The sequence below is a fragment of the Rattus norvegicus genome, chromosome 18, assembly GCF_021556685.1.
Source record: "Rattus norvegicus strain SHRSP/BbbUtx chromosome 18, alternate assembly SHRSP_T2T, whole genome shotgun sequence".
In the NCBI taxonomy this organism is placed as follows: domain Eukaryota; kingdom Metazoa; phylum Chordata; class Mammalia; order Rodentia; family Muridae; genus Rattus; species Rattus norvegicus.
Window position 1 is genome coordinate 4,304,913 of NC_141551.1, and position 12,074 is coordinate 4,316,986.

The 12,074-nt window shown below is 45.3% G+C and overlaps 1 protein-coding gene across 20 annotated transcripts in view; it reads right to left on the minus strand.

Annotated features, from left to right (window-relative positions):
• The window catches only part of Osbpl1a (oxysterol binding protein-like 1A), a 205,195-nt gene that overhangs the window by 174,972 nt on the left and 18,149 nt on the right, over window positions 1-12,074 (minus strand). For 8 of the 20 annotated variants that reach the window (XM_087592211.1, XM_087592209.1, XM_087592228.1 and 5 more), the window contains one exon: window positions 7,042-7,224. In XM_087592211.1, the coding sequence (XP_087448337.1) occupies window positions 7,042-7,162 (121 nt within the window). In that variant the 5' untranslated portion in view covers window positions 7,163-7,224. 20 annotated transcript variants of the gene reach the window in all.

The window sequence follows — 12,074 nt, forward strand, 5'->3', positions numbered from 1 at the left end:
CTAGGAAAATAGCTCAGGAGAAAACAGCATCTGCTGTGTTAAGCACAAGGCCCTCAGCTCAAAGTCACATAAAAAGTCAGGCACCATTGCAGTCAAGCCTGCCACCCCAACACCACGAGGACAGAAGTAAGAGGACTGCTGGGGCTAGCTGGCTGTCACAGTACCTCAAAGGAATAAGGAACTGGATGACAGAACACACACAGAGTCCTGCTCTGGCTTCATGCCCCATACACGTGTGCACACACTTGTACACATGTGCTACTGGTGCCCACTGCCATACTGATGAACCTCACCACTGTGGTACAAAAGTGCCTCCCTTTATAAGAAGCATCTGGAAAAGGCAACTACATAGGAACAAAAGGTAACCTGAGGCAGGTGCAGGGAATGAATGTATGGAGGATCCAAGAAATTCAGTGGAGTTGACAGAAATGTCCCCAACTGGTCATGTGGTGGCTATACCACTGTATAAAGGTACCATAAGTCACTACAGTGTATATGACCCCAAGGTAAACTGAGACAGTGTGAGCCAGACGTTGCTTTTAGGGGTGAGGGGATGGGGTGGGGTTGGGGAGAAGGTGGAGGAGGCTGGGAGGCTGGGCCATGTTCAATCAGGAAGGGCACGGCTAAGCTCCTGCCTTTGTGTTCTACTTCTCTGTGCAATTCCGACCCGTGAGCCCTTCTGCCCAAAGCACTTTCTATGTGTGCTAGAGGCTCCCAGGAGCTGAACAGAGGGAAGGACTGACCAGACAGCAGCGACTGCTCTCCCAACCATCTCACTTGTAAAGCAAAACATAGAAGGTCTTTCACCTTTCGTCCTGTGAAGGCAGCTCGGTGCAGCGGCGTGTCCCCCATGTCATTTAACATGTTCACTTTGGCACCAGCCTAGTAAACATGAAAACTTTAAATGTCATCCACACATTAGCAATCAATTAGCAAACAAAAACCCAAAGACTTCCTATGTGCTTTAAACAGTAAAATAACAACACTGTTTGTTGCCACGAAAAGTAAACTTGATTCATAGCTGGAATAAACAGGTTCCTAACAGGTAACAATCTCGCAGGTAAGCAGAGTACAAGACTTTCCTTAAAGCTTGCAGCTCCACCCGACTCTGGCAGTGGAAGGATTGGATGAAGAACTGACTCTGGACCTAAAGCATCTCCTCTATCATCAATAGTTAAATGTTCACACTACAAAAGATGCCACAGCTTAAGGCACAAATTGGGTACACAATGTAACCCAATCTCAAAAATATCCCTGTGTGGAAATGACCAGGGGAGGCATGCGAGGCCTTGGCTCTCATTAAGTCTTCTCTGAGACTCGGAGGCTAGGTTTTAATTCTTTAGCATGTGCTCTGCTTCTTTCCTGTAACTATCGTACTTGCAAAGCTGAAAATTCTCTTTACTAGTATCTCTTTACCACTGTAACACTGAAATGCTTTAAAATGGACTTCTAACTTGTTACCTAGCCTCATCCACATAGGCAGCAAAGAAGAACTAAGCGTCTGAGGATGTGCTGTTGCTTTAGTAAACTACCGTGTCTCAGTGTGTTCAGACTTCACCAGATGATTCCCACAGAATTAGTCATTAAAAAAGCTATAAAGAGACCTTCAACAGATCCTGGACCACTTGTTTGTGTCCAAAATAGCATGCCAGATGAAGAGGTGTCCAGCCCAAGTTAGACTTACTTCTTCCTAAAAACAGGGGAAAAGGTATCTTTAGTTATTATTTAGTTTTCAATCAACTGGATTTCTTTCTAACAATACCTTGCCTATAGCTCTCATACTGTCGATGAGAGGCAAGACACCTTACCACAGTAAGAACCCCAAAACTACAGTGAGCTGCGTCCTGCAGGACTAGAATGGACACCACCTGTTGCTCACCATGTCCATCTTTCAAGAGAGAACATCTGTGGCCATCTTATATCTCAACCGCCCGCTCTCCATCAACCTGTTCGCTCGAAGAGTCTGTAGCCATCTTGCCACCACCAGTTCTTCAAACTCTTATACCACTAAGGAGGGTGGATTAGGAGCTCAAGGTGGTGCAGAGCCCTACATACAGAGTGGCGACTGTTAAGACTATCCCTGCAGCAGCTGCCACACAGCTCACCCCAGACAATGACTTACAAGAGAATCTTTGACTTCAGATACAATCTCAGTTAATGAGAAGACTGGGTTACCAGAGTACAGCTAGAAAACCAAAACCAACACTAAAAGCAGTAGATATCAGATCCAAACAACAATGCTGAAGAGAGGAATTAACACAAGCAACAGAAATGAAAGCTGTATAATCTATTAGGCAAAAGAGATAAAGGGCAGTCTACTGGGCTTAAAACTGAGATAACTCCAAAAGCTTGCTAGAATTCTAAACCAGGCTGCAGAATGACAGCCCTATCAAATTCCCAAAGCACGACAGCTAGAGGACCTAGCAGAGCTCAGGAACCCAGTCACCATGCACTGTAGCTCCCGGATTCTAGTTCTGAACCCACACAATCTTTAGCCACAACTGCCATGTCTACAACAGGCTAACGACTCCCTCAACCCGCCTATGTGAAACTCAGCTGCCCGAGGCCTGTGCCTGTCGCCATTTACCAACTGCTGCATTTGCTTCTTTCCCAAGAGCCCTGTAGAACTCCTAGGGTTACTTCACTGACATCTTTTGTCTTCCAATCCTCAGTAAAACCTAGCTTTCCCCATAATAACCCTAGCTTCCTCACATGAAGGCTCTTCACTCAAGAACAGCCATATCAGGTAGAAGCCATGTGTTGAGCCCCTGTAACAAAAGTCTGCTCAGGGCCCTGGTCAAGAAATTTTCCATTTATGTTATAAGTCCTTCTTTGAGCCACAAGTTCAGGAAATGCTTTCCCTGCTGCCTGTCAAGCCTCCCAGAAAACCATAATGTTGCCAACACAGTCCTCTATATTGTACATTCTGCCGCCATCCTAAGGGATGTCCTGGCCATCCAAGTTCCCTAAGCTCTGTTTCTCAATTCACCTCAGTTCTGTTTTACTTCATTTATTTACTGTGAACAAGTATGTGTGCGTGCATGTATGTGTGTGTGTCTGTATGTGTGCATGTGTTTGTGTGTGTGTCTGTGTGCGCTTGTGTACCTGTGTGTTTGCATGCTTATGTTCATGTCTGTGTGCACACGTGTGTCTGTGTGCATGTATATGTGCATGTATGCATGTGTGAATGTCTCTGTGTGCATGTGTGTGTCTGTGTGCAGGTATATGTGCATGTCTCTGTGTGTATGCATGTGTGAATGTCTGTGTGCACACGTGTGTGTCTGTGTGCAGGTATATGTGCATGTCTGTGTGTATGCATGTGTGAATGTCTCTGTGTGCATGTGTGTGTCTATGCATGTGCGTGTGTGTATCTGTGTCATGGAACACATGTAGAAAACAGAGGACAACTTGAGAAGTCAGTTCTCTTCTCTCCTCCCATCATATTGGTCCCAGGAACCAACTCTGATTGTCAGGGTTGGCAGCGAACGACTTTACCCTCTTGAGCAATCTTGGCAGTCCTCTCCTACCTTTGTGAAACTGGACTTTATGTATCCCAGGCTTCTATCTCCCATGTGCTGGGATTACAGGTATACAGCAGCGTGCTCTGTTCATGTAGGGCATGGATGACATGCCAGACAGCCACCGCACCAAGTAAACTACATGCTAGACAGCCACCGCACCAGGTGAACTACATGCTAGACAGCCACCGCACCAAGTAAACTACATGCTAGACAGCCACCGTACCAAGTAAACTACATGCTAGACAGCCACCGCACCAAGTAAACTACATGCTAGACAGCCACCGCACCAGGTGAACTACATGCTAGACAGCCACCGCACCAAGTAAACTACATGCTAGACAGCCACCGCACCAGGTGAACTACATGCTAGACAGCCCCCGCACCAGGTGAACTACATGCTAGACAGCCACCATACCAAGTAAACTACATGCTAGACAGCCACCGCACCAGGTGAACTACATGCTAGACAGCCACCGTACCAAGTAAACTACATGCTAGACAGCCACCGCACCAAGTAAACTACATGCTAGACAGCCACCCCACCAGGTGAACTACATGCTAGACAGCCACTGTACCAAGTAAACTACATGCTAGACAGCCACCGTACCAAGTAAACTACATGCTAGACAGCCACCGCACCAAGTAAACTACATGCTAGACAGCCACTGCAGCAGGTGAACTACATGCTAGACAGCCACCGTACCAAGTAAACTACATGCTAGATAGCCCCCGCACCAAGTAAACTACATGCTAGACAGCCACCGTACCAAGTAAACTACATGCTAGACAGCCCCTGCACCAGGTGAACTACATGCTAGACAGCCACCGTACCAAGTAAACTACATGCTAGACAGCCACCGCACCAGGTAAACTACATTAGCATTTCTTATGAACTGTGTCTCTGCTCAGTGTCAAGTAGCCACTGTCAGGGCCAATACTTGGTGCCCACTATGATCATAAAAGCATTCTCAGGGCTGAAGCAATGGCTCAACAATTAAGAGCCACTGGCTGCTCTTCCAGAGGACATGGGTTCAATTCCCAGCACCCACATGACAGCTCATGAGTCTCTGTAACTCCTGTTCCAGGGGACCCACCACCCTCTTACAGATACACATGCAGGCAAAACCACCGATGTGCAAAAGAATAAATAACTTCTTTAAAAAAGAACAAAAGCCATTCCCATAAACTCAACCCCTCCCTTGTCATGCAGGTCAGGTCTCTAGTCTTTCATCACTTACATAGGTACATGGTTCCCATTTCCCTTTCACCAACTCTGCCACTGACCCTAGTGTCCCTGTCATCATTATCCATCTTTATTGCTGTCACAGTTGGCTATGAAATCCCAGGTTACAGTCAATGCTGAAGAAAAATGAAAGCACCCGAGGATTTGGGGCACCACAGAGTCAAGCCCCACACTTTGGCTTAGTGTCCTTCTTATGATGCCTGACTGAGGAGCCTCTCCCACCCCCTCTCTACTGATACCCCTGACCCACACCACACCTGCTAACAATGACTTAACCTTTCAGCACCACAGAGAAAGCAGAAGCTTTCACAAAACTCCTGGACCTTCCTAGCAGCAACCTAGGCCCACAGTGCCATTTCCCATCCCCACTGCTTAGACCACACCACCCCACAGGGCAGAACCTGGCCACCCTCTTAGACTACAGCCCTCCTGGCTCCTCTGACCCTCTCCTCCCTAGCGTCACTTTCTCCCCCTTTGGTTTCTTATAGGAAGGAACAAGTAGCCTCTACCATCTCTCTAACCAGCCAAAACCAACCAATACTCCCGACAGTAACCACACACCCTCTTCTGTTTCCATTCTTCCCTGGCTCTCGCCATCATTCCAACCTACCACCTACTGCCTGCTGCAGCCTAAGCCTATCTCCTACCTTGACATTAACACTGTCCTCAAATGTCATCAAAAATGCTGTCACTAAATCCAGTGTGGCACTGTTCAACTGCCAGTTCTGCATTCTGGTCTCTCAAATCTCTGGAATATCTTCAGTGGTCGGTCTAAGTTGTCAACTTGACTGAATCTGGAATCAACTAAAAAGCAAGCCATTGGGCATTCTTGTAAAAGGTTTTCTTGATCAGGTTACCTGAACTGGGAAGACTCACCCTAAATATGAGAGGTACCTTCCAGGTAAAAGGTGGTGGAAGAAATTAGATTTTTTGCCTTTTGCCTGCATGCCTTCTTTCTTGCTGGCAAGTTCATCTACCCTGTTGCTGCAGCCCTTCACTAATATCAGAACCCAGGTTCTTCTAGCTTCAATGTACACTGACGACCAGCAGCAGTCCAGGAAACCTCCAAGCTGTCAGCACGAAATTGGTAATGCTAAGGCATCTAGCATCCTGGAAGGAGCAGCCACCATGCTCCTGATCTGTTCAGAGTGAGAGAGCCATTGTGAACCTGCTGACAGCATCATGGTAGCCAACCAAAATCCCGTTACGATGCAACAGAGCCTGTCAGCTTTGCTCCTCTAGAGAACCTGACAGGCCTTCCTTCAGAATCTCTCGTCTGGCTGGGGTCTCTTTCTCTCCCAGCCCTTTCCACTATTGTGTCTTCATGTCTTTGACTCTAAAATTCACATTTCCATCTCTAGCTCTCTGTCTCCCATATGGCCACACATAAGCCCTTGCTGAGACCAAGGATCTGTAGAAATGGATGGATGATAGATGTACATAACATATACTTCTTGGTCACAAGCCCAGTGAGATTAAATTCAGAGGCCACTAAAAACAGGCCGGTCTCATCCTTAGGAAAGCATCCCCCGGCAGCAACCTGTCTTATCATCTACTGTATCAAAGCAGACTCTGTGCTGAGGGCTCGAGCTCAGGGCAGACAGCCAGACAGACAAATACATAGACTCACACGGACACACACACATGCATAGATACAGCCAGGGAAAGGCTAAATCTCAGGACCTCCATGTTCTTTGGACCGCAGCTATGACTTCCCTGGTTCTCCAGCCTTCAGAGAGCCACCATGGAACCTCCTGATCACAGGAGCCAAGCTCTGATGTCTCCAGTCATAATTATACCCCATATTAGTTTTGTTTAACTATTCTTCTCTCTCTTCATCTAGTGAAGTGACACAGTCCTTCCCTTATCACCCTGAATCCATTTCTAAGATGCTATTCTTCAAACTAGTTAGGAACCCTCCTCTGTGGAGCTTCCGGCCCTGCACCCATTTTGTAGTGATGACTAGCCTGGTCTGCTAATCTAGAAAGCTAATCTCAATGAGGGCAGTCACTCAAATCTGCTGGCTCAACTATACCGTTGCTAAGAACAATAAAGAAAGACATCATCAGGGAATGCATACCCTGGCTCACCTAATAACTTGTAAAGTTCTAAGGATGGATCTCAGCTTTCTACCTTAGAGGGTACACGAGTATAGTATTATTTCACACAGTATTGTGGGGGAGCTCTTCCAAGGAAAGGGGAGTGAGATTTATATGGGCAAGATCGGAAAGCTTAAATACATGGGAGGCATGTACCAAGCAAATGTCGGGAGCCCACCTTTACAGTCAATGTCAGCGACCACTTCAGCCCGCGCCATGGCTTCCAGCAGCTTCCTCACTTCTTCAGCATTGCCATTCCTGGCGTGATGGAGAAGCTGCTGCTCGGCTTCTGTGTTCATTTCTGGACTGAAAAACAGAAGTGGAGCTCTCACCCAGCAGCATAACGTGCTCACAGCTGGGCCTGTCAGTGTGGAAAGGAAGAAGAAGCATTTTACTTGGAGTTCACGACAGACAAAAGAATTTGTTTTTTAGAGCCAAAAGAAAAAAATTAGAGATAAGGACATAAGAACCCTAGATGGTAATTCTTAATCCTGTTCCTCTTAGCTATCTTACCTAGCCCCAAACTAAATATATAAAACCATAGCCAAACAAAACTTTATGTCAAAATGAGCAAGTGTTATAAACAGCAATTCTCAAAAGAAGTATACATTTCAACTGTACCAGTAAATAAGCAAATAAAACATATTTTTCCACACTAGCCAAAAGCAACAACAACAACAGAAAAGGCTGAGCCTGTCTGCTGGTGGCGAAGCAGGGATGTGTGCTTATGAACTTCAACTCAATACCTTTTCTGCTGAACAGAAGTCCAGCTATTCTCAGTATCAAATCAACCCCAAAGTACATATGTAGCATTTACTGTGAGGATCTATTTCTGGGCTCTGTCCTACAGAATCACAGGATGCTTTAAAGTAACTTCACCACTGTGTACCTGCAATAATGGAAGAGTTAGACATGCACAGTCCATTAAAAGGGAGCTGGTCAAATAACTCCTGCAGAGAGGCTAAGAGATGATGGTCTCTGGACTAGAAGGCGGTGGTAAGAGGGAAGGCATGGTCTCAAACTTAGTAGCCTATGAAGAGAAAACCAGATCCCTAGCCTGGTGGCTTTAATCGACACCCCCGACAGTGGCAAGCCAGGCAAATCAGGAGATACAGCACGTCACTTCCTCCAAGACACAGCTGTCAGCAACTGACCACACCAGCTGAGCCTGACATAACAGCGGCTGCCCAGCTCTCCTTCCCAGCCCGCTCGCTACTTCTCTGCTCTTAAACAAGAGCCACTTTCCGAGGACAAGACATCTGAACAAAGCGTCTAAAGTATGGAAGAGGCCAGAACCAAGCAAGAAGAAAAGCAACCAGAAGACAAATTATTCAGATAAACAAATTTTAAAATTAAGAATAATAGATTTATAATATATAATTTTTATTCTTAAAATAATGGAGAAAAACATTAAAAATGTAAATAGCTCAGTAGGAGAGTTAGAACGGAAAGCTGAAGCTCTATCCCAGAAAACAGCAGTGTTAGGAAAATAGCAAGGTGCAGGCAGGCAGCGTGGCACAGAATTGTAAGCCCAGCACTTAGAAAGCTGAGGCAGGACACTGCTGCAAGTTCTGAGGCCAGACTCAGCTCCACAGGGAAACCCTATCATGGAATTGCGGTTTTGAAAGGAATGCTTAGAACAACCTTTCTCTTCTCTTTCCTTTCTTTTTTTTATTTCTGGTCAGCGGACAAGCTACTAATCTCCATGTGGTGGTTCCAATGAGTAGGCTCCCATGGGCTCATATGTTTGGATGTTTGCTCCTTGTTGGAGGATGTATGGTCAGGAATCTATTTCACTTTCTTGGAGACAAGGTTTCACTGCATAGCCCCAACTGTCCTTAAACTTGCTATGTAGACCAGGCTGGCCTCAAACTCACAGAGACCCACCTGTCTCTGTCTCCTAGGTGCTGGGATTGAAGGTGTGCGCCACCATGCCAGGACAGAGGGTCTATTCTTTTATAATTTAAATCTCAACTTTTAAAATTCCAGAGTTAAAGAATTTTACATACTATAAACATTAAATTCCTAGAAATATCAAAGATCATGAAGTTTAACAACCTGAGCTAATTCTTCAGAACGCAAGAAGTGTAAAACATTTAATAATATAGCTTCTTGAAGAAATCCATTTTCCATTGTCTGCTGTCTGGAGAGGACTCTGATAGCCCAGGTAGAATGTAGCAATGTAGCCCTCGCTGGTGTGGAACCTGGGATCCTCCCATCTCACACTACAGCTCCACCACGCCCACCTACCAGGAATAAGGTTTGCAAAAGGTGTTTCAAAAGTGAAAAGTTAGGGGGTGGAAAGATGGCTTGGTCATTAAAAGTCCTTGCAGTTCTGGGTTCCCATAACCACAAAGCATCTCACATCTACTTGTAACTCCAGTTCTGGGGCTCCAACACTCTTTGATCTCTGAGGTAACCTCCATATATGTGATACATATGAACACACATATAAATCAAAACAAAAATTGTGGGCTGGAGAGATGGCTCAGAGGTTAAGAGCACTGGCTGCTCTTCCAGAGGTCCTGAGTTCAAATCCCAGCAACCACATGGTGGCTACAACCATATGTAATGGGATCCAATGCCCTCTTCTGGCCCGCAGGCATACATGCATGATGAATGCTGTATAGATAATAAGTAAATCTTAAAAAACAAAACATTACTCTAAAAAAAAATGGCACAGTAATATATAGCATGTATGGAGTTAAACTCCAGGCGGGGACACACACACACACACACACACACACACACACACACACACACACCAGCATCACTCTGCTGCAGGATATTTGATCACAATGTGAAATGTGAACCCCAAGATTGTGTTTACTTAAAAAAAAACCCACCTTGCTGTGGTTGGTTCACCCCTAACACACCCCTTTAACCAGGAGCTAAATAAAGTCGACCTGCTAGCTCAGAGAGGCAGAGAAAGCACCCAGCTAAGCCTCCTACTCCACTGACCTCCCAGAAGAAGAAAACTCCTCAGGCTGTCTTACATCCTACCATTCAAAGACCCTCCTTTCTGTTCACTCCCCGTCAGCTGGTTGCTTGCTCCTCCTCTTGATGTAGGAGTGATTTTATTTAGCTCTTGGATTAAAGGTGTGTGCTAGGATTGGTAAAGATCTTTTCCCAATCTGTCGGTTGCCATTTTGTCCTATTGACAGTGTCCTTTGCCTTACAGAAGCTTTGCAGTTTTATGAGATCCCACTGGTCGATTCTTGATCTTATTCTGTTCAGGAAATTTTCCCCAGTGCCCATGTGATTGAGGCTCTTCCTCGCTTTCTCTTCTGTTAGTTTGAGTGTATCTGGTTTTATATGGAGGTCCTTGATCCACTCGGACTTGAGCTTTGTACAAGGAGATAAGAATGGATTGATCTGCATTCTTCTACATGCTGACCTCCAGTTGAACCAGCACCATTTGTTGAAAATGCTGTCTTTTTTCCACTGGATGGTTTTAGCTCCTTTGTCAAAGTGCCCATAGGTGTGTGGGTTCAATTCTATTCTGTTGACCTACCTGCCTGTCTCTGTACCAATACCATACATTTTTTTATCACTATTGCTCTGTAATACTGCTTGAGGTCAGGGATGGTGATTCCCCCAGTTCTTTTGTTGTTGAGGTTAGTTTTCACTATCCTGGGTTTTTTTTTTGTTTTTTTTTTTTGTTATTCCAAATGAGTTTGCAAATTGCTCTAACTCTATGAAGAATTGAGTTGGAATTTTGATGAGGATTGCATTGAACCTGTAGATTGCTTTTGGCAAGATGGACATTTTTACTATACTAATCCTGCCAATCCATGAGCATGGGAGATCTTTCCATCTTCTGAGAGGCTCTGCCAGATCCCAAACAATACAGATGCGGATGCTCGAAGCCAACCATCAGACTGATCACTGGGACCCCAATGAAGGAGTTAGGGGAAGGACTGAAGGAGCTGAAGGGGCCTTATCTAGCATCAGTGGGAGGGGAGGCCCTTGGTCCTGTGAAGGCTCCATGCCCCAGTGTAGAGGAATGCTAGGGTGGTGAGGCCAGAGTGGGTGTGTGGGTAGGGGAGCACTGTCAGAGAAGCAGGATAAGGGGGGATGGGATAGGGGATTTAAAGAGGGAAACCGGAAAAGAAGATAACATTTGAGATGTAAATAAATAAGATATCCAATGTTTTAAAAAAGTAAAGTAAGGGCTGGAGAGATGGCTCAGTGGTTAAGAGCACTGACTGCTCCTCCAGAGGTCCTGAGTTCAAATCCCAGCAACCACATGGTGGCTCACAACCACCTGTAATGAGATCTGATGCCCTCTTGGGTCTGAAGACAGTGACAACTACTTGTACAACTACTCATACAACTAAAATAAATATAACTTTAAAAAAAAAGTAAAGTAAAATTTTTTAAAAGGTGTATGCTAGGGCTGAGCCATACCACAAGTACTGTTTACAGTAAACAGAAAGTTCTAAGATGAGTCCACAATCTCGGGGTTCACAATATGATCAAATACCCTGCAACAGCACTCAGCACACCCAAGAGTCAATAAAAGAATATGGTAAACATGCAATAGGTTATAATTCAGCCTTAAAAAATCTTTCTCTGTTACAATAAAATTACTATAGACCCAAAAAAAAATCTTTCTCTGGGGGCTGGAAAAATGGTTCCAAAGTTAAACGTTTGCTAGCCTTCCAGAGGACCTAAGCTTGGTTCCCAGCATCCACATGGTGGCTCACAATTAACTATCCACAACTTTCACTACATGGCATATGAAAGTCTCCTTTGGCCTCTGATAGCACCAGTCACATGCAACAGTACACATACATACAAGTAGGCCAAACATCCATGCACATAATAAAATAAGTTGTCTTTGAATATTTCTTCTGGCATGTGCTAGAACCCTGATAAACCTTGGACACATCTTGCTAAACGGCATCGGCCAGTCACAGAAGGACAGGCATGGATGACTGCACTCACGTGAGGCAGTGGCATAGCACAATTCGGGAGCAGGAAGCAGAGCTCCGCCCACTGATTATAACTGTAAACTGAACACTCGGGAAGCCAAAGCCAGAGGATCACAAGCTTGGAGCTATGGAGACCCAGCCTCTAGCGTTCTAAAAGCAATATAGTTGCCAGTAGCTAAGAGAAAGAAACAAATGCCAGAAATTGCTCAGGGGGTTCAGAATCTCAGTTCAAAGAAAAGCTCTACCGGCAGATGAAGAAGCACAGTGGTCCGCA